This window comes from Naegleria gruberi, assembly GCF_000004985.1.
Source record: "Naegleria gruberi genomic scaffold NAEGRscaffold_78, whole genome shotgun sequence".
Lineage (NCBI taxonomy): Eukaryota > Heterolobosea > Eutetramitea > Acrasida > Naegleriidae > Naegleria > Naegleria gruberi.
In genome coordinates this window covers 56,166-83,445 of record NW_003163249.1, presented here as the reverse complement: position 1 = coordinate 83,445, position 27,280 = coordinate 56,166, and the positions used below count along the sequence as shown (strand labels likewise).

Here is a 27,280-nt window from a genome sequence, read left to right as displayed (position 1 = left end):
CTTGAAACTTTCCTTTCATTTATATCACCCCCTAGCTGATTGCAATTAAGATATTTTCTCAATGTACTTTTAAATCATTTGTTCGAATGATAACAGATCAAACCAGTATGAATCGTATTCATTCACACCTCTCACAATGCAACAATGGGTCGATCATGAAGATTAAAAAAGACGTTGAAAGTCGAGGTATGTTTCCAATCAGGAAACTCGATATTAACCCAAAACAATTATTTTTTTGGCTATTTGAATTGTTTGGCCAGGTTTCACAAAAAACCTCGTGCTGAATAATGTATATTCTCAGAGGACATTGAGTTTGAAAAAGTCTTCACTTCACAGCTACTTATTAAGGATTTTTTTGGCGGGAAGCATTAAACTGCCCTAACGAAATTTAGAAAGTGTCAAAAAAAATAGCCTTAATGAGGTCGCAGCGCAAAAGACAGAATGATTAATAATAATAATAATAATAACATTGAAAGAACAACTCATATGAAGAAAATATACTCGCTATTTTCATCGTGGTGGAGCAGATTATTTGTTGCAGTGTTGGGTTTGATAATCATCGGATTGATGATTGAGATTGTGTTCTTGATAAAGTTTGAACATGGATTTGTGTTGAATGATGTGATGATGGAGAAGGCTTATCGAATATTTAGAGATGATTCATTCAATCAAGTGGACTTGATTGAATTTAAAAGGAAAACAGTTGTAATATCACACAAAGACAACATGAAAAGTGAAATTTTGAACATGAAACGATCAATAACGACGGATCAATTATTTATTGTCAAATTAGTTGAGAGAATGAACAGAAATTCGACCCTGACAACCCATTACAATTTTGAAAAAACCTATTTATTGAAGAGCGGAAACATTTACCTTATTAGAGCAGATCAATACATGCTCAAAGAGATGGAGAATGAAATTGTGTGGATACGATCATTCGAAAACGAGCTGAAAACTAGTATTGATATGTTTTATATTTATGAACAAGCTAAAAACAGTACAAGGGATAGTAGAATAGCACTTGAACTTCTTCTGATTCCTTCCCTTACGGATATCAATTCACTTCTGAAAGTTACAGAGAGATTTCAAACTAATTTTAATGCCTTTATGAAATATCATTCAGATAATTATCAAATTGAAATTGTTGGTGATGGTATGATAGATATTCAAGTCCCTTTTAAGTTTTTGGATAGAATAGCCGAATTTCTTTTGGACAACCCAAGTGTAAAGTGGATACAGAGAAGAGAACCAATGAGAACATCTAACAAAGTAGCAACAAAACATGCACAAGGTCTTCGTACAGATGGTGAGCTAAATACCAATTCCAATCCAATATGGGAAAGAAATATCACAGGAGAGGGAGAAGTCATAACGGTGGCAGATACCGGCCTAGATTGGGATAGTTGCTTTTTTTCGGATCCTTCTCTTCCAGTTACAACAGGTCAAGTTAATAAGGACCATAGAAAAGTTTTAGCCTACATAAACATGAGTAATAATGGTAAACAAGCGGATGGAAAGGATTCTTTGGATGGACATGGGACGTAAGTTTTTTTCTGGTGCTTTATTCTTAATATTCTAGTCATGTGTGTGGATCTGTGGCAGGAAATCTTGAATCGGAAGATAACAATACAATGAGTGAATATAATGGTATAGCTTACAAATCGAAGATTATCATGTTAGATATTGAGAATGAAAACGAATCTGATCTTTTGGTACCATCCGATATTAGAACAATGTTCTTACAAGGATACAATCTTAATTCACGGATATTCTCCAATAGTTACACCTGCTCCTATGCTTCATTATTCTCGTGCTCTTATGATTGTCAGTGCTATCTGCTCATAGATGATGATTCATTGGGAAAGAAATTCTCATTAGTTGCTAATGAAAAATGTAAATCTGCCTACGGATTGGATTGTTGCAGATTGTGCAATAGCTATGGAAAGAGAGACATGCAAATTGATGATTTTTTATATGAGAATCAAGATGCAGTGGTAGTATTTGCTGCTGGAAACGAGGGTAATATTGCTGTTGATGGAACGATTGCCACTACTTCAAAGAATGCTATTGTTGTGGGAGCTTCAATGACAAGCAATCAAGGATTTGTAGATTCTATTCAGTACCTTAACCTCGATGAAGAGTCAGAGATTTGTGGTGTCACATCAGATACTTGTTGTTCCGATTATTCTTGCTCTTTCTCTTGTTGTCCTTCGAGAATGGAATCTCAATTGAAAGTGTTGAAAACCTCCTATAATCAGAATAATGTTGCTTTCTTTTCTGCTAGAGGCCCGGCAACTGGTAATAGAATGAAACCAGATTGTAAGTTTATTGAAATTTATCAATTAACCCAAAAAGGTGTTGCTGTTGGAGATCGAGTTGTTTCGACTAGATCCGACGGTAGCTTGTCAACAAATCAGTGTGGAAACATATATCCCAATGCCACAAATGATGCTGCTCTAAAGGTATCTACTGGAACATCCATGTCAACACCAATAGTAAGTCTTCTATTGATTCAATTCTAACTTTACGTTCAATTAGGTTTCTGGGTCAATAGCCTTAATTAGAGAATACATGCGAAAGTTGAAAGGTCTTGCAAATCCTTCTGGTCCATTAATTAAAGCAGCTCTTATAAATAGCTGCACATCTTTGAATGGAGCTGTAAGTTTGGATGGAAGTGATAGTTTTGTTGTTGCTCTTGGAAACAAAGACACCCCCAATAAGTACGAAGGTTTTGGGGCAATAGGGTTGTCAAATATTCTAGAGTTCGACGATTCAACATTCATATTGGATCTTTTTGATCGTCAAGAGATTACAGGAGGAGGTGTAAATGTGCATTGCTATTCCACAAACTCAAGGGATGCAAACTCATTCCTGAAAGCAACTATTGCATGGTACGATGCTCCAAATCAAGCAAATAGTGTTCCTACTCTATACTCAGATTTGGATATGATTGTAACTGTATTTGAAGATGGGAAAATGAGTAAGAGAGTGTTTGCAAATGGTTTAACAGAAAAAGACAGCCAAAATAATGTTGAGAGAGTTACAATTACAGGATTCGACTCTTCTTCCATTATAATGGTAAAAGTAACTGCTGAAGCAACAACACAGACTCAAAAGTATGGTCTTGTTCTCACCAGATCAAAGAGTATGAAACTTGAGGATTCCTCAGTTTGTATGCTCTTAGACAAGACAAACAGCAGTATTTCCATCGTAACTATTGGAGTACTCCTCACTATTGGATTTGTTGCATTTTGCTTGTTGTCTGTTCTGTGTTTAGGCGCTTGCATATGTTGTTGTGTCCTTAGAAAAACTACCTCATTACATGTAAAAGTGCAACCAACTGTTTGAAGCTGCTTTACGAAATTATTCCAAAACGAATCTAATTTGAAAAAGTCCTTTTCATAAAACCCATCAACAGAAAAAATATTCAACAACGAATAAACAATCTCATCAACAATGTCTGCACTTATCGGAATGTTTGGAGCCTCTGTAGGTTTAATTAAATATTGTTCAATAGTTATTGAAAATTAAATAATTTTGTGATCGGAGTGATTAGGGAACAGCTGGAGGAATGGCCTTCTTCATGAAAAATGTACCAAAATTGAAGGGCAATTTACCACTCATTGTTTTAATTTTGAATATTTTCTTGCCAGGTATTGGTACTTTGGTACGTTGATTATTAGATCAATAATTTGTTTATTATTTATTATTAATACAATTTATTAGGTTGCTGCTTTCTATTGTGAGGATGATGATGTATTAACATTTAATGGTGTATCTGCCTTATTGCAATTCATTACTGCTTTTATTATTGTTGGTAAGTAGATCACAATGAGGAATATAATGTGTCAAAATAATGTTATTGTTAATTATGAACAAATAGGTTGGATTTGGTCAATTTTCTGGGGCTATCGTAAGTTATTTTTACAAATATTGTAATTAATCTTTTCAAGTCATATATCAAAGAGGAACTGGGGTAACAAGTCTTTTGTAAATTAGTAAACAGCGTTTTGTGAAAATTGTAAATTTCTTTAAATGTAGCATTCCTTTATTAGAAAATGGAAAGTTTTCAAGTTTATAGGAAGTTTCTTAATACTCTAATTATCCATTTTGGCTAATCACCATACATTTTATCAAATTAATATATACCCAACAAATACATTCTTAAAACAAAACAGTGATTAGATAACTTCATTGAAAAATGAAATCCAATCACTCACTCATTCGAATTCTATTATTCGCACTCTTTATACTAGTTTTGCTATGCTGCTTTTGCTTTGCTCAGAACAAGAATCGAATCAAGAAAGTGAGAAGATTTGAAGAATCAGAAATCTATGATGATATCATAAGAGCAGAAGATGATGAATTCGTTGATGACATTCCAGTCGACGAGAATGAATTTAAGGATGACGACCAGGATGTAGAATATGAGAATTGCATTGAATATCAAGGTGGTCATAAAGAAACCTACACTCCTCATAGAGGTGATAAAAGTAGTGGTAGTAGTCATGCTGCTCCAACTCCTGTTCCTCCTCCTGATTCAAAACAACCTGACTCTTCAACACAACAAGCACAACAAGAACAACCATCACAACAATTATCATTCAATCCCTATTCATACTATAAGAGCTTATTAGACAATGATTTGAATTATGTTAAATTCTATGGTGATAAGGTGAATACTCATGGGGAGGATTCTCAATACCCTCAAATTGCCAAAAAGTATGCTAACAATTTAGCCAACCATGCCAAGTACCTCTACAAGTACAGAACATTTGCTCCATCCACCTATAGAAAGTACATTTTACAAGTCTATGAATACTCAAAGAGAGTGGTTGAAGTTGCCAAGGTTCAAAACTGGAATGGTTACATGTACTATTTGAGTATCACAATTGAATACTATAGAAAGATTGATGTTTTGGAACAAACTGGTTATGCTGGCACAAACTATGTCCAAACAACTCCCGTTGCTACTTACTATGGAGCTGGTGGAACTCCAACAGCTTACTATTCCAATGGTGCTCCTCCTGCTGGTGCTGTTACTGCTACAGCTGTTGCTCCAGTCAATCCATCTTATTATCCAGCCAATTATCCATCCAATTACGGTGGTTATGGATATGGAGCAGCTCCAGCAAATTATTACAATGGCTATGGAGCATATGGCGGTTATCCTGCTGCTCCTGCTGCAACTGGCTATGGAGCATATGGTGGTTATCCTGCAGCTACAACCTATGGATATGGTGGTTATCCTTCCTCTTATTATCCTGCTCAATACAGACAACCAGTTCAACAAGTTGCTGTAGCTAAGGGAGCAGATGTGAGCAGCCAACAACCAGCACAAGCTTCTAGTGCAAGTCAAGCTTCTAGTAACTCAACCAATGCTTCCTCCGGCAGTTCTTCATCCTCTTCCACACCTACACCTTCCAGTAATTCCAATAACGCAGCAGGTGCTAGCTCTTCAAACAGCAATCCTTCTCCTCAAAAGAAAAAGCTCAACCCAATCGAACAACTTGAAAAATTAAACTCTCAAGTGTCGTCTCATGTTGGGGAATTCAACGATGATGCCTCTAATCCAACAACTGAGCCATTTTCCTTTGAATATTTGATGTAAATAAACGTTTGTGTCTTTTTGAATCTCGAGTTAGTAGTGATCATTTTTATTGTTGTCCTCATTTGATTCAAAGTATAGAAAGTCAATGAGGAAGAGAGCTCCCAACAAGACTGCTTTTTGCTTTGGAGTTGCCCTGTCTGGGAATTCAATTCCAAAGTTATCGGCATCTGTAAATGCTTCCTTCACAAAACCACTCCACTTCTTGCTAATCTTACCCACTCGTTCACCATCTTTTTCAATGTGAAAGGTCCAACATTCACAACAAGATGAAACAATTTCAAACATTTTCACTCCTTCCGGATCAAAAACATTAAGCTCCCTTGAAAATAACGTAAACCTTAATTCAACTTGTCCCAGAACCTGATTCGTGGCTGTATCATACACATTAACTTCATGAAAGAAGTGACAATAGGGTCTATCAAGTGTTAGAAATTCTTGCTTGTTTTGCTAATTTTGGATATTAATAATCGGAATAAGAATCATAAAGCAACTTACTTTCAAAGCAATATGCATCTTGAAAGGTCTCTTTGGCCCACAATATTGTCTAGCACAACAATCTGATTCTTCCAAAGCGACAGCCATATATCCATTGTCAAAATTTATATCATACTTATTCTCAGTCTCGAATCCAGTTAATAATTCAAATGGTTCTATTCTTTGCTTCACCTTTGCTTTGGAATTGGGTCCGAATATCTGATCAATAAGGCTCACCGAGTGTTGTGAATTATTTGCTAATGAAGTATTCATCATCATTTGAGGAGGATTGTAAATTCCTGGCTGCTCCATTTGATGTGATGGACTCTTGACTTGTTGAGGATAACCATTTGCATTATTCATCATCATTGCATGTTGTTGAGGAGTTTGATGATTGTACGCATTCACATAGATTTGCTCTGTAGACATTTTATGTTGAACTTGAACTCTGTCTTAAATTCATCATTAAGCTCTAATGAGCACTGTAAATAAACCATCCTAGAAAAGAATGCTGTTTCTTTTGTCTTGTTGGGACGTGTGAACTTGTTGGTTCACAATCTTTTGGTGAGCTAGATTGAAGGAAAGGAAGGAACTTGTTTCCAATTTACTGCCAACCATTGAAAGCCTTTCGAATGACCCTCCATTCATCCTTCAAATTATCCAAATTATCAACAATTCACAGAGTAGGAAAGCAAAGTTCTATCAAACCACTAATTGTAAAGCAAACTCCATGAGTTGGAAAGTTGGCGCTCAATAAAAAATAAACGCAAAAAAATTCTCCTCTCCCCATTTCGACGATTGCAAGAGCAGTTATCAACAGAGAGTTCTTTTTAATCACAAGAGGATTTTTTGGAGAGTGTTAAAGAGTGTACATATTCGTTTTTATCATCAATAATATTATTTGCAAATATTTTACTGTTGTGATTATTATAAATATATTATTTGTATTATATATTATTTAAATATTCGGATCATTGAATAATAATAATAATTAGATCATCATCAATATGGGACAATCATCAACAACTTGTGAGAATGATGAACATCATTTGGGAATGTTAGACGATGACTATGAACCACAAACAACAAGTAAGAAACATAGAGGTAGCACAAAGAATAGTGGTGGCAGAAAGGAGTTAACAACTCAAACTAAAATGTCATCAGACGAGCAAAAACCAATACAAGCCATCAATGAAAGAATCAAATGGCCAAATGAAAATTTATGGAGGGATAAACTGGTAGATTCTGCCTATAAAGTATCAAAGAACAATAGATCAAATACTAAAACTGATCAATTATTTACTCTACCAACAGAATTAATTGCTTCATCTATTTGTCAATTTTTGGATATTAGAAGTGTAATATATTTAATGCGAGGAACTAATAGAAAGATATATAAGGATTTACAAGATAATTTAACTCACTTTTTCTTTGTTCCAATGGTGATTGATGAGGATGGTGATGGCGAATTAGATGATAGTTACTTCCCAGAAGACCACAAAAAACCAAAACAACAAACTCAAGAAAAGCCAAAAATAATCTTTCCACCAAAACATGCTTTTTCATGGTATTGGGAACCTATTCTTGCCACATTTCCAAAACTTACTATAGTTCAAATTCCTCAACTGTATATTTTAAATCAACATTTTGATGTGAGAGGTGACCTGTCTCCACTAACGAGCTTGAAATTAATTAATAATAGATGTTTGGAGCATAAATTTTTGGAAAGATTTCCACAATATGGTAAGATTATTGTAACGAATGATGATAAGGATGCCTTTTCTGCAAATCCAAGATTTATTGATAGTTATAGAAATGTTCACACACTTCAATTAAGCTGTGTTAAAAATATTGATAACGAGACTATGAACAGATTTTTGGGTCATTTCCCTAATCTGAAATCATTATACATATCCACATGTCAGTTCACCAATGCTGTTTATACACCACCAACAAGAAAGGGAGAGTTTATCAAAGATCCAAACTGTGTTATTGATTTCACTGGTTTGAGCTCACCTTACTTGGAAGAACTGACTGTTTTATGTATAGAAAGCATGTACGATGTTTCTTCATTGATAGAGAACAGCTCCAAACTTATTAGATTCAGATTTAGCTCTACTAGTAATGTACTTTTGGCAGACAAATTAGAATCGCTATGTGTTTCGAGACAAAACCAGTTGAGTTTATATAATTAAGTAGTAAAGTTTCCACAACTCTACTTTTTAGTTTACTAAATTCTGTTTTCCAATATTGGTTATTTGAATGTTTCTGGTAGTACAACATTCATTTTCGTTAATAGAAATGGTGAAGTACTATTCTACAATCAAATAAGTTTCTACTCAAGCAAGATGATAAGATCTGATATCGACACCTTAAAAAATATTAATAAAGGTGCTCTGAACCTGGTTTACATAGCTCTACAAATGCAATATCGTATATCTTCTTGTAGTTGACTACTAAATTAGGGTTATTGGGTTGCAGAGATTTTGCCTTCTCAAAATCTTCAGCAGCCTCCTCAAATCTCTCAAGAGCTTTCCATGCAAAAGCTCGCCTAAAGTATGCATGTGCATTGTCTGGTTGATATTTGATAACTGTTGTGAAATCCTCCAATGCTCTTTCGTTCATTCCTATTATTTGGTATGCTTTGGCTCTTTCGTGGTGATAAACTGCATGTAACATGTTATCATCGATTATTAAAGCAGCAGACGACTCTTTGGTATGAACATTCTCCTTATCTGATATGAGGTCGACAGCTTTTGAAAATGATTCTACAGCGTATTCATACTTCTCAAGGAAACAATAACACAATCCCATGTGATAGAAACAATCATGACCAAAGGTTGGCTCACCTTGAACAAATGAAGAAATCAGCGCGCCAGTTTGAGGATTCTTCAACCTTAGAGCACCTTTGAAATCCTTGATAGCCATCTTATAATTCTTCATTTCATAATAAGTCAACCCTCTGAGATAGTATAGCTTTGGTTCTGATTTTTCAATTTCTAAACTTGTATCCAAGTCTTTCAAAGCTTGTCTATAATTCTTCAAATCGAAAAAACATTGAGATCTGTTAAAGTAATATTCAACATTGTTCTCATCAGACTTAATTGCAGAGGATAAATCAGAAATAGCTTCATCATGCTTTTTCAAATGCTTATAAGCCATAGCTCTTGCATTAAACACTTGTGGGTCGTCACAGTGTTGTTTGAATGCTGTATTAAAATCCTCAACAGCTTCAGTATATCTTTCCAACCACAGGAAGCATTTACCTCTGTGGAAGAAATTATTTGGAGAATCGGGAACAATTCTTATTGCGGCTGAAAAATCTTGAATTGCCAACTCGTAATACAGCAGATCCATGTAAACTAAACCTCTGCTCTCGTAAATTCTATGGTCATGAACTAGTTCTAGCGCCTTGGTAAATTGTTTTTTGGCTTCAAACAGTTGATTATTAATATGGTACATTAAACCAAGATGGTACAAGCTTTGAACACTCTTTTCATTAATTTCAAGAGCTTTTTTGAACATTTGAATGGCTTGAGGAATATCATTCATTTCCTGATAAGCAATACCTTTACAATGGAAATAGTTTTCATCGGTATCAACCTTATTGATAGCAAGGTTAAAATCTTGTAAGGCTTCTTCATACCTCTTCATTGCCAACAATGTGTTACCTCTGTTGAAGTAAATATTACCATCATCTGGATCGAGATTGAGAGCACAAGAAAAGTCTTCTATTGCCTTTTCAAATGCTTTCAGCTTGTAGTATGCAAGACCTCGATTGTTGTGATATCTATTCATTGAATTAGTACTTTTGAACCCAAAAATAAAACACTTACATTCCCTTTGTTGGATCGTTTTCAATAGAAAGAGTAAAACGCTTTTCTGCTCCTGGAAAGTTTCTCTTTTCAAAGAAACTTAAACCTAAATTGTTGTGAACTGCTGCATTTTTAGGATCTAAGTCTGCGGCCTTAGTGAGATCTTCGATGGAGGCATCGAGCTCTCCACATTCTCTGAGAGTATTACCTCTGTGGAAGTATGCCTTAAACAAACTTTGCTGTTTTGTAACATTCATTAGGATAGCTTTTCCATAATTTTCAATAGCTAATTTCTTTTCTCCTTTTTCATAATAACTTAAACCTCTATCTACATAGAGTTGAAACAGGATTGATTGATTTTCAGATCCGAGATTTGTTGATGATGCAGTGTCCACCACCACTCTCGAGTTGTTTAGTGATGATACATTGACTGTTGGTTGAAGAGCTGAAGGTCTAGAAAGAATATCAATACCTCTATCAAAGTCAGCTATTGATTTGTTGATTTTTCCAATTGTTCTAAAACATTTTCCTCTTGCCAAATAAAAGGCTGCTTCCTCTTGTGTATCAATAGCAATAGTGTAATCCAATATTGCTCTGTCATAATCCTGAGTGTGTCTATAACAATTTCCTCTGAGAAAATGAAACTTTGGAAGAGGTCTAAAATTAATGGCTTCCGTCAAATCCTCGGCGGCTTCCTTAAACAACTTTTTTGTTAACTTTGTTTTAGCATCCTTATACTTTTCCTCACTCTTCTTTTCCATCAATTTTTCATTCTGTTGATGCCTTCTACGGGGTAGTGCAGAAGTGGCATTGTTATTAATGTTCGGCATTTTTTTTAAATTTGAAAATTTAATCAGTAGAACATTGGGCGCCAAAATTTACAGTGCAACGGTAAGGTCTCAAAGGTTGTTCAAATCTCTAAGTACTGTCATAATTGTTTCAATTCTGAACGATAATAAGAATAATAGAAACATTGCAGAAAATAAATTAATTGAAACCAATGAGACAATTTATTGAGTTTATATTCAAATTACATTGAATCAAGATTAAACACAACACCATAGGTTGCACTGTTGGCACCTCCTTTCAATGGGCTTTGTTCATAGGAAAAACTATTGACTGTTTGGGACTTGGATTTGGACTTTTTGGATTTCGATTTTGAAGAAGTCTTCTTCTTTTTTTTTGGAGACTCCTTTTCCTCTTGATAATCTTCAACTGGTTTGGATTCTTCCTTCTTTCTCTTTTGAGCCATAGCTCTATCCTTCTTTCTTTCCATTTCTTGTCTTGTCTTGGATCTGACCCAGAGATTATCACTTCTGACAAGTACAAAACTTGAATCAGGAGTAACTATTCTCAAAAAGCAAACCTTTTTTGATGCACAAGATTCATTCTTCTTTTTCTTTCTTCCCTTCTTTTCTTCAGTGGTTGGCTTGGCCTTTGATCTTGAGGCTCTCTTATTGTTTGTATCTCGCTTAATGACTGTAGTCAATGATATTTGAATGAGATCATCAGTCTTTTTGATATTTGAAATGGACTCGCTGCTTTCAATAACAACCTCAGTGTTTGTGTCATCGTCATCCAAGAAGGAACATAATTCAAACTTGCATTCTTCAATGAATAAATCAAAGATTGATTTGTTGACACCATCTTGCTCGAAATATAAATCAAGATTGCTTGGAATCTTGAAGGAAAAGTCAATACGAATATTGTCATTGACAAATACTGAGTATTGAGAACCTCTTGGTCTACATGTACCATTATTTTCAGTAAATCCGTATGGATCACATTTTAACACAATACTGCTTTCGGGCAGTTTTGAAATACTGTTGAACCATGAAGAAAGAGTTGCTTCTTTAGGTGAGAAATTAGAGGTAAGACCTGGTACTTGAATAATTGGTCCCAAATTGTTTGAATTATTGTTGGATGTGTTATTTACATTATTGGTGCTACTGTTATTGATGCTATTGGCTGCCGAGTTTGATGCTGAAGAGGAACTCAAAGGAGAACCGCAAGTTTCATTCTTTGGTATGACATCAACATCAGCATGATACATCTCTGGAATAAAACCAGAGAAGAATTCTTCTTCCTTCAAATCAGAAGGAGTGCCAATAGCATTCGATTCATTGATAAAGTGGTGATTAAATGGTGGGGAAAGAAAGCTATGTTGATTATTTTGGAGTTGGTGAGGCATAATTGGTTTGGAATCTAAATTGAGGTGATTTTCATTGAAATCGAAATTATGTTGTATATTTTGGTTGACAGTGACATCTTCTTCATTAAGAAATATTTCTTCAGAGTCTAAACGTAACATGGTATCACCATTTAAATTAAATGTGGCTGGGTCAAACAATTCTTGTTGAGATCGTTGGCATGCATCAAAGACTGGCATATGGTAGTTTACACATGTATTGTTTTGTTGTTGGGATTGTAATTGGTGAAGGAAGGTAAACATGTATTGATTGAAAATTTGTTGACCTTCAGGAGTTGCAGAGTTTGGAGTAAAGAGATGTTGTTGTGATTGCAATGGAGAAGGTGTAAGAAAATGATCTTCTGAAATTTGTTGAGGAGGAGTGGTGGTATTGAAAAGCATTGAATCAAATGTTGAAAGATCAGACTCTTGTAACACTACATAATTATTGTCATTGTTATATCCATTAAGTTGGGTGTTCAATGCAAAAGATTCCATCTTCTTGATTATCGTATTGTATTGAATAGTGAGTAATATTAGAAAGGTTGAATTCTTTCAAAATAAGAGTGTGGAGTTGGAAAAACCTGCAAAACAACTTGCAATTAGAGTGTCTTGTTGTGAGTGGAATATTGTAGAGGGTGAGGAGGAATGTGCAGATAGGTAGTATATCAAGATAGCAAGTATACTCTGCTGAGGATTTAATTCTGTTGTTGTTTTTTTTTGTGATGTTTAAAAGCCTTCAAGATGGAACAGGCACAACAACATGATGCTAGAATTTTGATAACTTGGTCTTATTCGTAACGGTTGTGAGATAAGGTGGCAAGTTGTGACGTAAAAGTAAAGCGATTGATGATGAATAGAAAACGCAAAAGGCGACTGGAATCGATTTACGTAAATATAACTTCATGTTTGTTCCTATCAGTGATGGAGATTTCATGCTTTGTGATTACCTAGACAACAAAAACACCTATTTATCGGCAGTCAAACAACTATCGTGTTGGTTGCCAAGAGAGGCAAACACTAACAATTTGATCATTGTGGCTCCTGTAAACAAAAGACACAGTTTTTCAACCATGCCTACACTTGGATCCGTAGGTTAGTGTTAGTTGGAATCTGGTAAATATGCATGTTGTATTAACTTTGGGAAATCGTTGCACATGTTAAGGCATTGAATTGACCTCTTTGAACTTGTTAAAAAATATGCTTACCGAGCACAATTAAACTTTCCTTCCTTAAAAGTCTGTTGATGCTTTTTGTCCCTACTCAATTATTCAACAAATAAAGAGAGTGTGAAGAAGCAAAAAGAACGGTCCAAAAAGGATGGCATCTACTCTTGGTTATTGGTGATGCAAAATATGAGCATTAAAATTAAATTAAGGTTTCTGTAGTGCAGCTCTAATTTGGCGAGAGAGTATTTTAGGTTTGTTGAAGGTTTTTAATAACATATTAAGGTGTTTTCGTAAAGCATGTGGACAATTCGACGAACTGTTGATGAAACTTTAAGACAAATAAATGCAATCCATCCAAGCTGTTAGAGACGTTATCAACAATACACAACAAACAACAATGGTTTGCAGAATATATTTCTGTTATAGTATCAATATTTTGTATTGCTGATTGACAGGGACGGATGTAAATATGACATCTATTTGTATTAACACCCAAATATTACACAATTTGTAAACTATCTCTGGTTTAGTTTCAAAAATACTGTTTTAGGGCCCAGTCCAAATTAGAGAGATCTTTCGAAATTGGTTTGAAAACCTCACTAACAGCTCGTCAACATATTTCAAGTGAATAATTTTCAAAAAAGAGAGTTGTAGATTCAAGATGTTGAATGATGCAACTTTATTTACAAGTTTGGCATCTATTGACAAGCATTGTATAGAGTTGTATTCTTCTGTAGCATTAGCCAATTTTGTTGTGGTTGTTGTGGCTGTAAAGTTGCATTGGATTTGATGCAAAATATTCAAAAAGATAATTAGATAATTCGCCAGTTGTCTTATTTGTGTGGAATCCATAATGTTACAATTAAAGAAAGTTACACAATAAAGCAACAGATAGCTATCTCTATTAATATGAGTAAGTAGCATACATTTTCATTGAGAAAATGGAGACAGTCATCTCTATGTTAAATCTCCCATTTGGATCTCGAGAGATGGTATCTTCGATTTTCATGCAAACAACAGATGCTTTTTCACAAACCAAGCGAATTATGTAAGTACCACTGATTATCTTCCCCCAGTTTGTTGTCTGTTAAAAGGAAGTTTATCAATGAACATGCTACGAATCAATTGCAAACTCCATCCAAAAATTTGAAAGATTGTTTTCTTGCTCCATAGATTTAAATCACAGTCCTTTATACATAATACTGAATTAATTGAAATTTAATGTGTAGGGGCGGTGGTGTAATGGTAACATCGCAGCCTCCAAAGCTGTGGCCGGGGGTTCGATTCCCCCTCGCCCCCTACAATTTTAAATCTTCTTTTTTTAACAAACCATTATTTTTGGCATTTATGTACTTTCTACTTTTTAAGACCTCTAACAATATACTCTCTTTTTAGTGCACGTTGAAGATCATAGCTTTTTACTACCAAATAAAACAGCATCATCAACTAGTGTGGCTATTAGTAAGCTGGACAAGAAATGAACCAATTGCCCACTTCAAATAATAAAAAGTTCCCTTCGGAAGCATCATTCACCCACAAAAAACAAGAGCAACATGATGACATAACTTCCCAGCACCAACAACAAAAGAACATTAAACCACCTTTCAAGAGTACCGACTCTATGGTGAATCATCACGGATCAACAACAGATGATGATAGTAGTTATGTTTCCTCACCCGATAATAATAATTGTGAAGCCAACAATGATACGAATAATAACAAATTTAATGTCCAAAATCAGCAAACAACAACTACCTTTTTACGTAGAACATTGGAACCTCATTCCTCTTCTTCCTCCGAACATCATATTAATGAAGAGTATGCAGAGGATTCATCATACAGTGGAATTAGTAGTGTAAATAGTCAAGAGGATTCATCTTCCCCTGGTTGTCTTCCTCCAATGAGAGAAGGTGTTGCTAATAGAATGAATGGAACGATGGGATTTGGTAGATTTGCTCTCCAAAGACAAGATTCAAAGGATTTACTTTGTACAAAACCTCCAAAAGCCTACAAGAATAGTTGTCTATCATCAGAAACAAACAAGCATCAACAACAACAAATACCACAACAGAATACAAATCTAAAATTCACCAAAGCAATACCCAATCATCCGCAAAACAACAAGTGTACTACAACAAGTATTGGTAATTTAAATGATGAAGAAACGATCCAAGAAGAATCATCTCCTGATTTTATGGATAAGTCCAATTCCAAGCAACGAAAAGCCTTCCCCCTCACTACTAGAAACAAACAACCCTACAAGATGTTTCAATCCTGTCCAACCAATATTAATTGTAGAAACTCTCCAACAACATCAGTGCTCACACTCATGGTAAAACAATCAATTTCTGTTCCGTATGATATGGAAGCTATGAAGAATCATTCACAATCACATCATGTTTCTAATCAAACGTATGATAGTAGTGTATTTGAGTTGGAGCAAGGTTTGAAAGATGGTTTTTTGAATAATTTAAAAGTGTGGACAAACATCTTGTCCTTTTTGGAGGAATATGAAGTTCTGTGGAATATTAGACCAACTTGTAATTTATTTTGTACATATTCGTTTGCCTATGAAAGATTATACAAGACATCTTTTGTTGTGAAACATGATCTTTTGGATAGAGAAGAGCTTAAAAGATTAACTATTCATAATTTAATCAAATTACCAAATTTGAACGAGTTGATAATCTCAAAACTGAACTCAGAATTGATTACCTATGAGGACATTAAGGAAGTTTGCTTGAGGGAGCTTTTGGAGAATGATATCAAGCTGGAAAAGATTGATATAGATTGTCATCTAGATCAAGCATTCTTTGAACTTTTAAAACAGACAAAATCACTCGCACATTTAAAGTCTCTAAAAGCTAAGAGTATTACCAGATACCTCATTACCAACTGTACAAATGTTGAAAAGTCGAGAAGAGAATTGGTTCAATATTTGGCAGCTTGTAAAAATCTTGAGAGCTTGGAATTTACATTCCTTGCTCAATTTGATGACGATTTAATTCCACTGCTTAAAGAGTGTAGTAAGAAAGAACTTTACAAAGGATGCTGGATGCCATCGCATTTGAAACATCTCGCATTTGTTGTCTCAACAGTTTCTGTAGAGAACATGAAGCTTGTAGTGACATGTTGTCCAAATTTGGAGAGTTTAAAGATTGCTTGCTCGTTGACGCATCACCAGACTCATGTGGTTAATGGTTCAACAGTTATTAATCATGACGAGTCGAATGAAATACATGCATTGGAGATTATTGGAAATTTGAAAAATTTGACCCATCTGGATCTTACTAATCCAATTTTAACGAATAGAACTTTGAATTATTGGATTAAGTGCGATATGCCAAGTCGTTTAAAAGTTTTAAGGTTAAATGGAAATTCACTATTAGAATTGCACAGATTCTCAATAATTAACGGTGATATATTTACTAACAAGGACCTTCCTCATGGAGTATCAAAAGAACAATCAGATATGGCAATTCGTAATGTGGAGGCGAATACGTGTTCTTTTGATGAAATGGAAATGTTCTTGAGAAAATTACACATGTCCAAGGAAATTGATATTGATCTCACAGTACTTCTTTCAAATCTTGATATTGGATCGCCTTCTAATGATATTGATTTATCATTCCTTGGAAGCGCCCTGTTCTTCCCTCACCTTGAGAAGCTTTCCATTTCAGGATTCACTTCTACAATGAAGAATGTCATACCATTTGTTTCTGGAATTTCAGCACAACCAAGCAAAATTTCCCAACTATCTCTTCACAGTCAAATGTTAGGAGAAGATCAAATGTACATTCTACCAAAATTATCAAACCTCAAAAGCTTAACATTAAGCCTCTCAATGTTCAATGTAATGATCAAATTCCCATCAGAAAATTTGACAAAACTGTTCATCTATTATCAAGATTTTACATACATGAATTTGTCTTCCTTGTTAGAGCAAGCACTACGCCCATTAGAAAAACTCAGAGTTTTAGTCATTGGTTCAATAGATAGGAGAGCTTATTGTAGATCGAGATGTTTGACAACAAGCAGATCAACAGTTAATAATTATTTAGAGGAAATTACAAAAGCTATTAGGGTTAGAGCAAACAGTTTGGAAATTCTCAAGTTAGAAAGACAGCAATTAACAGAAAAACAATTGGAACATTTGAAAGTATTCAAAAAATTAAGATTCTTAAAGATTGCTTATGAACTCAATGCCAATTATATGAAAGAAATAGTATCTTCCCTAACTAGTATTCGTACAATTGTTGTGGAATGTTGCTGCCTGTTCCACCAACAAAGAGATCAAAATGATACTCAGCAATTGTATCACCAAAGAATGAGTATGGAAAAGCAAAAGATAATAGGCTATGCACCTCATATTAAAATTGAATTGGAAGAAATGCATTGTGAATAAATTCTGCAATTCCTGACGGAAGAAATACGGTCATTTGTAGGCCAGAGACACTAACCGGATGAAATAGTTTTCAATAAAAGCCAAACTTCAAAATGGGGTATTGTCCAATTCAAAAAAACAAATCAAAACAAACAAAACAATATGAGCAAGTTAATTGTTGTCGTTGGAGCTACTGGAAAACAAGGAGGAAGTGTCATTAAACATCTTCAAAAGGCAGGCGATTGGAAATTGAGAGGAATTTGTAGTCAGCCAGAGCCAAAGAGCTTTCAGAGCAAGGAGTTGAAATTGTATCATGCAATATGAGTGATAAGAATGGACTCGAAGAAGCATTCAAAGGTGCTTATGGTGTTTTTGGCTTAACAACTCCAGGAGGTTTTGGATCCACCGATCACGAAAAGGAATTGCACGAAGGGTTGAATTTAGTTGAAGCAGCTGTTAAGAATAATGTCCAACATTTTGTTTTCAGCTCTTTGGATGATGTTACAAAGGCATCTGGTGGCAAAATTTCAGTTCCTCATTTCACTAACAAGAATAAGGTTGAGCAAGAAGCAAGAAAAACTAATATTCCATTCAAGACCTTTGTTTATCCACCATTTTTCGCTGATAATCTTCCAGGAATGATGTTTAGATTGAATGAAGACAGAGCTAGTGCCATGATCTTTGCTGGTATCAATACTGACAGAAAGATTCCAGTATTTGCCGTTGATGATTTGGGCATTGTAGTCTCAGAAGTATTCAAAAATCCAACCACTTATAATGGAAGAAAGATTCTTACAGCTGGTGATTATGTCACCCTTAAGGAAATGGCTGATATTTGTACTCAAGTTTTAAATATCCCAACTCAATACTTTGCAATGGATGCTGAAACTGTTGGACAAAGAATGGGTTCAGAAGCCAAGAATATGTTCACCTATTTCAATGAATGTGGTTACTATCAAGATAACGAACAAGAAGCTGTAAAAGAAGCAAGAAAGTTGTTCCCTGATTTGTTGACTTTTGAGCAATACGTTAAAAAGAATAGCCAACTCTTTTTGAAATAAGCAATTTGTACATAATTTCTAAAAAGTTTTTCAAATAAAATGAATTGTAAGCTGCATTTTATCATGCAATCATCTTGAATTATTGATTCCTTTGCTGTGTGAACAATGGGCTAGGACTAGGAAAACAGGAGGGAATAGAGATAATAAATGTCTTGGATGAATGAAAAAACCAATAGAACGTAAATAATTCAAATAATTGGTCAATAGATGAATGTTGTGGATATTGTTGTTGAATAACCATGGCAAACTAACAATTCTAAAATTAAAGCAAGATTATTAGAAAAAGGCAATAAATAATGAGTAAGAAAAAATTATTGTAGCCAATCAAAATCATCATTTTCAAATTCTTCTAATTGTTTGGCAAGTATTTCATCATGTTGAGGATAATTTGGGATTGGTACCATAAATATTTCTGGATATGAAATAACATCTTTGTTTCTATTGATAATATCTCGCATTTCAGAAATCATTTCCCCATGAAACATAGATACTCTTTTGTACCTTTTGTTTAACATCTCCATAGCACGTAAATCCTTCTCAAGCACGTTAAAATAATCAAAGGTTAAAACCTGTCCTGAAGATGTTTTAATAGTAGATTTTCTTGGTTTTTTGCCCTGTTCAATCTCTTTACAAACATCTAAGTGAAATTGGCTTATCTCAACAATAGGTGAAATGACTACCAATATTGGATATCTTGAAATTGAGTTAAGTAATTCAATCAATGGTGGATACTTACAAGAATAATTCATTCTCAGTTAGTAGTGTAATTTTCAATGCAATTTCCTCCATTGCAGGGAATGACACCTCTTGGATTTGTTTCAAGAATAACAGTATATATCCTTCTGTTATAATGGTTGTGTACAAACGCTGAGATTGAAAAAATATTTCGTTATGACAATCAACAAGAGATTCAGTCACTGTTTGTTTAAATTTCACCATTGTTTGAAATATAATATCAAGCACCTGTTTGAAAAGAATAAAATTTTGTGGAGTTACTGGGGAAGTTTTCATATGCTCCCATACACCAGGTAAAAGAAAATCTTCCAATTTCATTGAGGTTGAGTGGAAAAATATCTTGCTCAGACTCTCTAAAGTATTTCCCAAGCTCTGAACATTATTTTTAAATCTGCTTGCAATTTGATCGCGATACCTTTCGAGTGGTTTGAAAAATTTGTGTTCCTTACAATCCTTATTATTCTCAATGTAAAAATTAACAATTGCTAGATAATAATTCAATTTGTAGAGATTACCTTCACCGATATATACAATTAAAAGTATGAGTGCACTGGCGGCCCAATAAAATTCTGTTGAATAGTCCATTGACATTATTGCAAATTCTTTTTCTGCTTTTTTCAAAATCGTTTCATCCAAACCTTCCGTTGCTTGCTTAGCATAGGCTGATATGGCCAAGTAGAAACAATGAACACTTTTCATTTCCTCCTTAGATTTTATCCATTCATTTTCTTCCAATTCAATTTTTTCCTCATCAATTTGAAATAAATAATTATTAGTGAAATATTTTAGCTTTTCCTTCTCAATCAGCGGATTAACACCACATAAAAACGTAAAATAAATTTCAATTATTTGATTTGATGGTGGTAATGGAATAGTTTGAGGAATTATTGCCTCTGTACTTGGTGATTCCAAATCAGTTGTTGTATTACTAGTATCAGCTGAGGGTGATGACTTGTTCATTACTTTTTTCAAATAGGTTTCCGAAGCCTTTCCTCTTTTTAAAGGAGCACTATACTACAATCGGTCCCACAACACAATTATCAGTTATATAATTTTGTATTCTAATCCAAACATACACTACATTCCACTCCATCGGAAATACATTTTGAACAAGAAGGCAATTTCTTGTTACACTTTTTATGTAGACGTCGACAGCGAACACATGAAATGGCATGGCACTGATCACCATCGTCCTCCTTATTCAATGCCTTTGATGATTTATCTTTTTTCTTTGATGAAGTAACAGACTTGTGTTTTTTCATTTTTTTTCATTTTTTTTAGAATTTTGTGGAAAGTTGATTTCCAAAATATTGGAATAAAGTCAATGAATTGCAATAGGAATACTCGCAGTGATTGGAATTTATTTGAATTGTGATTTATATTTATCAAGGATACTATTGGTATAATAATAGTCATTGTCTTTGTAATGAAAATTATCCCAAAAGTTTGTGGGTGGGACTTGGAAAGTTTCGTCCACTCTTGGATGTGTTGGCTTGTTAAACAATAGATCAATAACTTGTGCTCTCTCCTCAGAATCCATTGGAAGTTCAAGATAAACCTTGCCCTTTTCCTTCTCCTTAATCCATGAGGCATTAAAAGTGAAGAGTTTGAGATTGCTGTGGTTCTCTAAACCTTTTCTCATCAGTAACTTGTTGGATTTAGTGTCGTGAACATTAACATAACGCTCTGAGACACACAACAATACAGCTAACTTTGGTAATTTAAAAATGGTCTTGATGGAATCAAAGTTAGTGCACTTAGTATAGGATAGGTCAACAAATTTCAATTGGGCTAAAGATGACATGCTTTCAAAGTGAGATGATTCAAAAGGACTATTCTTCAGTACAGCACATTCCAATTGACTCAATGTATCAATACCTTTCACCTGTTCTATATTCTTGCATTTGGTAATTTGAAGTTTTCTCAACTTGTTGTAACAATTAAGATTAAGATTTACAGAGGTCATTCTATTAATTATCAAGGTCTCTAATTCTGACGCATCTAATTTAGTAAGATTTACCTTTTTTGTTTCATTACCTTCAACATGCAGATATTTCAAATGATCCAGTAGTTGATATTTTGCAAAAAGGATATTGATAATTTTGAAATCAAAAAGCACAAGCCTCCTGGTATTTGGAGAAATTACAATTTTTAGCACAGGTTTTGAAGAACCAACAGCTCTCCAACGAAGTGGATATGATATTTGAATATTAACCAATTCCAAATCCTCAATACTACTAAAATCGAGATTAGTACCTATTATTTTCACTCTATGTAATTTCAACGTTTTAAGATTTGAAAGTTGGAGAAGCTTGAATCTATGGTGATAATTGCAAATTATTGAAAGTCTTTCCATATTTGGAGGAAATGTTTGAATCTCTTCCAAGTCAACACCCTCTACTTCGAAATTCTTAACAGTTTCTGGATATTCTACCCGTTCATCTGTCATATCAATTCCATCTTGAGTAATATCGACAACCTTGGTTGGATGTACACGTTCACTCAATACATCATCATCATTGGGTCCATTTCTTGTAATTACAACAGTTTCTAGGAAGGGATATCGTTTCAGACCAGCAATGTTAGCCTCTGGTGATATAGTAACTGTTCTAATAAGGTTGCAAATTTTAAAGTTTGGATATGAAAATTTAAATCTTATCAAAGCAGAATCTGGAAAGGCAAATGACAGAATGTAGAGTATAATTTCGGTTGGAAATTGCTTGAGAGAGTTGTAGAATGCTTCCTCTTGATGTTTTCTTCTGGTGATTGATCGAATCATGGTCATGATTTTTTTTTTGATCAGTTTGCCAGTTTCCAATTTTTAATATAGAATTTGAATGCAAAATCAACTCGAGTTCTAAATTTTGTGTCAAGGAACACAAAAACTTGTCAACCATTGCATCGTTGTATATTGAACATTTAACCCAGTTGATCATAGTATAATAAAAATTCAGTTCTCGGCCTATCATCGAAATCAATCCATTGTGTATGATTTGGAAGGTAATGTTTTTCAAGTTGACTAAACTTGTTAAAATACTTTACAAAAGTAAAAACATTTTATTTATCCCATAGCAGTAGATGGATCAAAATCAGCTGGTTCTTCATTGTTATCAACTGGTTCTTCAACTGGTGATGATTGATCTGGTTCTCCTTGTGCACTATCAACTGGTTCTTCATTGGATGGTTCTCCTTGAGCATCATCTACAGGAGCTGGTTCATCTTCAATTGGAGTTTCTTTCTTCTTTAATTCATTCTTCAATTCCTTAAATTGAGAAGTAAATTCCTTTCCTTGTTTAATGGTTCCTCTCCATGAATCAATAACTTCATTCAATTCGTCTGATTTTAAGATTTCTTCCAAATTCTTTCCTTTGAGTTTCTTCATTTCTTCAATTGAATTCTTAGCGCTCTTATAAGTACCAACACCAGATGAGGCTGTATTGGCAATCATTTGACCCTTTCTCAAGGATTGTAATAACTTGGCAAGATTCTTATTCTTTCCATTGGAAATTTCGTTCAATTCAGAGACAATATTTTCTCCCTTTGAGAAGGCACCAGCAACTCTGTTCAAAACTCCTTGAAGATGTTCAGCATCTAATACCTTTTGCATGTCTTCCTTCTTGAGATTCTTCAATTGTTCAAGACTTCCCTTAATACCCTTGGCTCCATCTAAAATTTTAGATGTGACAGATGTGACTTTTTGACCCTTCTTTAACTTTTCAACAAGGGAAACCAAAGTCTTACTTCTTCCATTAGTGAATGTATTGAGTTGAGAAACAAAATCTTCAGCGTTAGCCATAGCATTCTTGGCCTTTCCCAAACCAGTTTGAACATTTTCAAAATTCAAGAGATTCTTCAAATCACCTGACTTCATGTTGGATAATTTCTCAATTGATGATTTGATTCCTTCATATCTTTTAGCAGCAGTACTTCCAATAGCAACTGCTTGTTGACCCTTTTCTAATTTTTGAATTAACTTATTTAAAGTCTTACTCTTTCCACCATTAATTGCATTGACTTGTTGGAGGAAATCTTTTCCTTTACCCAAGGAATTATCGAGCTTACCCAATGCCTTTTGAATTCCTTCATTGGTGAAGAGATCCTTAATCTTTGAGCTTTGGAAATTCTTCAAATCAGCAATTGAATTCTTAATACCTTTAATTCTGTCAACTGCGTTTGAACCAACAGAAACAATATTTTGAGTCTTATCGAGAGCATTAATAATCTTGTTCAATTTTTTGCTCTTTCCACCAGTGACTTCATTAACACTGGAAAGGATATCCTTAGTCTTTCCAATAGTGGAATCAAGTTTACCTAAACCCTTCTTGATATTTTCAGAAGTTAACAACTTCTTCATATCAATATTCTTAAAATTCTTCAAATTCTTGAGAGAATCCAATCCTTTACCCAATCCATTCAAAGCTCCAGATCCAATTCCGGCAATCTTTTGGGCCTTGTCTAAACCTGAAGAAATCTTATTAAGTGCCTTGATTTTACCACCTATAACACATCATCAACGTTACATAAGAAATAATCAATTAAAATACTTACCTGTCAAGTTATTCAATGAGGAGGTAATTTCTTGTCCCTTCTTAATAAATCCAGAGGCCTTGTTCAAAAAGTTTGTACCCTTCTCCAACAATGTAGCTCCCTTGAATAAATTTCCTGGTTTGAGTTGAGCAGCAATTCCCTTAACACTCAAATTACTCAATCCAGAAAGTCCCTTAGCAATAGAACCACCTGCATTCAAGATCATACCACCCTTACCCAAAACATTGGTAACCTTATTGGAAAAATTGGAAAGCTTGTTGAGGAGTTTAGATTTACCACCTAATTTTCAAAATGTTTCAATTGTTACCATAAAAAGAAAATTAAAGATAACAAACCTGTAACAGCATTGAGTCCACCAATGACCATGTTAGCCTTTGAAGCAATAGAAGAAACTTTAGCCAACATGGCAGCTCCCTTTGCAACAGTACTTCCAATACTTCCCAAACTTCCAGCCAAAGAAGGAGCTATATTCCAAAAATAGTAATTGACAGAATTATTAACAATCCAATGAGAAGGAAGGTTATTTTAAAATTCAATATTCAAAATTTGAATCAATCCTCCAATAACAATAACAATAATAAACTTACCACCAAGACCACCAGTAGCAATTGTCAAAGCAATTGGTGCAATAATAGCTCCATACTTTTTAACAACCTTTACAACACCTCTTGCTACCTTTCTGAAAGCTCTTCCAACTCTTCTAAAAGCTCTTCTAAATCTTCTCCATTCAGCTCTAGCTTGTGAATCAGATAAAGTTGACATGTATTCGAGAATGGCATCATCTGACTCGATATCAAATTCAAAATCTTGTAAATCAGCAAGAACGTTATCTAAATGAGCATCAAAGGATGGATGTGAAGCCATTTCTACCATAAATGCTTCGTTTGACCAAGCATCAGAAGTAGGTTCGAATAATTCTTGGAAAGCTTCGTAACGAATAGGTTGACGAGAGGCGTGAACTGCACGAAGTGACCAAGAACATGTCAAACAGACGGCAAGAATCGTTGCCAAGGCAATGGCAAGAGAATATCTTGAGGATAACTTCATATTTTTTTTTAAAGATGGCTCCGTTCAATAGTCTACTTTCGTTGAGTTTAATTTTGCCTGTCCAATAGATTATTTGGACGCAATTGATTATAATGACTGTTATTGTTAAAAATAAATAGCTCGACCTTTTCTTACAGCAGGAACATATCAGCACTAATAAAGAACAGTTTTAATTTCATTCTAACAAGAAGCAATTTAACGAATTATAATGTTAATATTGAAACACATTATAATTAAATTGTGAAGATGAAACTCATGTCAAACATGGTTGACCAAATGTTAAATGTTATTAGAACCTGGAATTTATGATTTCTATAATTTTATTCCAATTGGAAATGAAGAGTTCAACTTTAGAAGTGAACATGAATATCTAAAAATACTTTAACATTTATTTCAATTTCAAGGATAATCTTGAGAGTTTTCTATTTTTACATTTCAAAAAACAAATTTAAAAAAATGAGTTTTGAACATTTATCAAATTTTGTCGATCGAGTGAATAAAACCTATGACCGTAAACAATTTACTCTGATGCGAGAGAGGATCAAATACAAGGACGATGATGATGAGGATTTTGATCAATCTCCCTCACAAAAAACATTCATGTTTATGGAAGAACGTAAAGAAAAGGGTTTAATTTTGTCTCATAATCGGAGAGTGATTAATCATATATTATTATATTTGATGGATTTTTCAATTTATGATGATAATGAAGTGGAAGTAAAAAAGAAAAAGAAGAAGAAAAAGGCTTCCGAAAAGAAAATATCTGAAGAATTACTTTCATTAATTCTGGTGAACAAGCAATGGTATGAATTAGTATCTGCTCATCATCAATTATATGAATTGATGAAGGAAGGTGTTGAAAATTCCTTCTATGGTAAGAATCCACTCTGTTCAACATCATCATTACTTTTGAAGATTCCTTGCAAGTTTCATTCAATTTCAGGCGTAAATCAGACAAAAATTGTTTTGCAAGTTGATACACAAATTCCACTATTTATTTCATGTTTCAAGATTTATTATGAAATTTTCAAGTATATTTATGAAGATTGTAAAAATCATTCAATCAACCAGAGAATGGACACTGAGCTGAGAGAAGTGTTTGAAAATTCAACAGATCGTATCAAGATGATCATGTCTTTGAATTATCATCACGATTTCCAATTCTTTTTGAGAGATTTGAAGAATCACTTTTTGGAGAAGGGATTTTGTGTTATTTTCTGTCATGGTGGTTCTTTCAGTGGTTGTGTGTTCCAGAAAAATGGAAGAAAGCAAAAGAATGCAGAGCCAATGGTCGCCACTGTACACAAAACTTTCCACAAGTATGTCACTAGAAAAAAGCAAGGAAAAAGACAAGTTTCCAAAGATCAAAGTAAGAGAGCCAAGTCCGTTGGTAGTCAAATTCGTAGAATGCAAGAAGAACACTTTAAACTCAAGACAAGAAAGTACTTGACCATGTGGTCTGATTCTCTTTCAAAAAGAGACACTATCATTTTCCTAAATGCTCCAGGTCCTTACAATGAATACACCTTATTTAACAAGAAGAAGGAAGCTGGAACAGTACAAATTCGCTCACCCCTAATGAACTCTAACAGAAACGATGAAGATGATGACGAATCTAGAGCTGTCAAGAATAAGGAAAACAAGTATGAAGAATTCATTGACAAGAAGTACATTTGTCCATTTTCACAATCTCAATGCTTTACAATGCCTTCTGTGAAAACAATCAACTCGAGTAATCCAAACCACAACTCATGTATTGAGGCTAATGATGAACTGCTTTCCATTTACTTGCATGATTTGGAGGGTTTGAAATCTTTACAAAATAACACAACTCCCGAGCAGATTCCAACCTTTGATGAAGATGACGAAGATGAAGTTTACTCCAACGATGAAGATGAAGAAGATGAAGACTATGATGAATAAATTATTTCATTCCTCTTCAACCAAACACCAAATTAATTTTTCAATTTACTGCTCCCAATCTTTGCAATTCAGCTCAGGACAAGCCAGTTTTTGAAGAATTTGACAAACCGAGAGTATTGTGTAGCTGTAACAAGCTTGATAAGTTCATGTTTTCTTGTTTTGTGTCACAAACTTCTTTTTATTCATCGCATTAAGGAAATAAATGGCTACGGCCATATCACGATGAATGCACCTCATCCCGTCCGATTTGAGAAGTTAAGCATCGTCGAGCCACATCAGTACTGAGGTTGGAGACAACTTGGGAACCTGTGGTGCTGTAGTC

At 34.3% G+C, this 27,280-nt stretch overlaps 11 protein-coding genes and 1 non-coding gene across 12 annotated transcripts; 6 read left to right on the top strand and 6 right to left on the bottom strand.

Annotated features, from left to right (window-relative positions):
- Nucleotides 1-441: 441 nt before the first annotated feature.
- Nucleotides 442-5,614, top strand: NAEGRDRAFT_53966 (uncharacterized protein; the record flags this gene model as incomplete). Its single annotated transcript, XM_002669785.1, has 3 exons — nucleotides 442-1,544; nucleotides 1,928-2,498; nucleotides 4,289-5,614. 3 exons carry the CDS (start codon nucleotides 442-444, stop codon nucleotides 5,612-5,614), a joined length of 3,000 nt encoding a protein of 999 aa, XP_002669831.1.
- A 30-nt stretch (nucleotides 5,615-5,644) lies between these two features.
- Nucleotides 5,645-6,517, bottom strand: NAEGRDRAFT_75212 (uncharacterized protein; the record flags this gene model as incomplete). The annotated part of the gene is made up of 2 exons (XM_002669742.1): nucleotides 5,645-6,061; nucleotides 6,110-6,517. 2 exons carry the CDS (start codon nucleotides 6,515-6,517, stop codon nucleotides 5,645-5,647), a joined length of 825 nt encoding a protein of 274 aa, XP_002669788.1.
- Nucleotides 6,518-7,095: 578 nt separating this feature from the next.
- NAEGRDRAFT_75211 (uncharacterized protein) lies at nucleotides 7,096-8,283 on the top strand (the record flags this gene model as incomplete). Its single annotated transcript, XM_002669784.1, has 1 exon — nucleotides 7,096-8,283. One exon carries the CDS (start codon nucleotides 7,096-7,098, stop codon nucleotides 8,281-8,283), a length of 1,188 nt encoding a protein of 395 aa, XP_002669830.1.
- A 187-nt stretch (nucleotides 8,284-8,470) lies between these two features.
- On the bottom strand, nucleotides 8,471-10,733 carry NAEGRDRAFT_75210 (uncharacterized protein; the record flags this gene model as incomplete). The annotated part of the gene is made up of 2 exons (XM_002669741.1): nucleotides 8,471-9,878; nucleotides 9,925-10,733. The coding sequence occupies 2 exons, from the start codon at nucleotides 10,731-10,733 to the stop codon at nucleotides 8,471-8,473; spliced, it is 2,217 nt and encodes a 738-aa protein (XP_002669787.1).
- Nucleotides 10,734-10,933: 200 nt separating this feature from the next.
- NAEGRDRAFT_75209 (uncharacterized protein) lies at nucleotides 10,934-12,589 on the bottom strand (the record flags this gene model as incomplete). Its single annotated transcript, XM_002669740.1, has 1 exon — nucleotides 10,934-12,589. One exon carries the CDS (start codon nucleotides 12,587-12,589, stop codon nucleotides 10,934-10,936), a length of 1,656 nt encoding a protein of 551 aa, XP_002669786.1.
- A 1,899-nt stretch (nucleotides 12,590-14,488) lies between these two features.
- On the top strand, nucleotides 14,489-14,559 carry NAEGRDRAFT_t772. Its single transcript has one exon. It is a non-coding gene; the product is annotated as a tRNA-Trp (tRNA).
- Nucleotides 14,560-14,737: 178 nt separating this feature from the next.
- On the top strand, nucleotides 14,738-17,665 carry NAEGRDRAFT_53963 (uncharacterized protein; the record flags this gene model as incomplete). Its single annotated transcript, XM_002669783.1, has 1 exon — nucleotides 14,738-17,665. One exon carries the CDS (start codon nucleotides 14,738-14,740, stop codon nucleotides 17,663-17,665), a length of 2,928 nt encoding a protein of 975 aa, XP_002669829.1.
- A 299-nt stretch (nucleotides 17,666-17,964) lies between these two features.
- On the top strand, nucleotides 17,965-18,705 carry NAEGRDRAFT_53962 (uncharacterized protein; the record flags this gene model as incomplete). The annotated part of the gene is made up of 1 exon (XM_002669782.1): nucleotides 17,965-18,705. One exon carries the CDS (start codon nucleotides 17,965-17,967, stop codon nucleotides 18,703-18,705), a length of 741 nt encoding a protein of 246 aa, XP_002669828.1.
- A 732-nt stretch (nucleotides 18,706-19,437) lies between these two features.
- Nucleotides 19,438-20,400, bottom strand: NAEGRDRAFT_75206 (uncharacterized protein; the record flags this gene model as incomplete). Its single annotated transcript, XM_002669739.1, has 1 exon — nucleotides 19,438-20,400. One exon carries the CDS (start codon nucleotides 20,398-20,400, stop codon nucleotides 19,438-19,440), a length of 963 nt encoding a protein of 320 aa, XP_002669785.1.
- Nucleotides 20,401-20,800: 400 nt separating this feature from the next.
- On the bottom strand, nucleotides 20,801-22,225 carry NAEGRDRAFT_53961 (uncharacterized protein; the record flags this gene model as incomplete). The annotated part of the gene is made up of 1 exon (XM_002669738.1): nucleotides 20,801-22,225. One exon carries the CDS (start codon nucleotides 22,223-22,225, stop codon nucleotides 20,801-20,803), a length of 1,425 nt encoding a protein of 474 aa, XP_002669784.1.
- Nucleotides 22,226-22,501: 276 nt separating this feature from the next.
- Nucleotides 22,502-25,035, bottom strand: NAEGRDRAFT_82029 (uncharacterized protein; the record flags this gene model as incomplete). Its single annotated transcript, XM_002669737.1, has 4 exons — nucleotides 22,502-23,937; nucleotides 23,989-24,267; nucleotides 24,324-24,452; nucleotides 24,576-25,035. 4 exons carry the CDS (start codon nucleotides 25,033-25,035, stop codon nucleotides 22,502-22,504), a joined length of 2,304 nt encoding a protein of 767 aa, XP_002669783.1.
- Nucleotides 25,036-25,491: 456 nt separating this feature from the next.
- Nucleotides 25,492-26,976, top strand: NAEGRDRAFT_82028 (uncharacterized protein; the record flags this gene model as incomplete). Its single annotated transcript, XM_002669781.1, has 1 exon — nucleotides 25,492-26,976. One exon carries the CDS (start codon nucleotides 25,492-25,494, stop codon nucleotides 26,956-26,958), a length of 1,467 nt encoding a protein of 488 aa, XP_002669827.1. The 3' UTR covers nucleotides 26,959-26,976.
- Nucleotides 26,977-27,280: the final 304 nt, after the last annotated feature.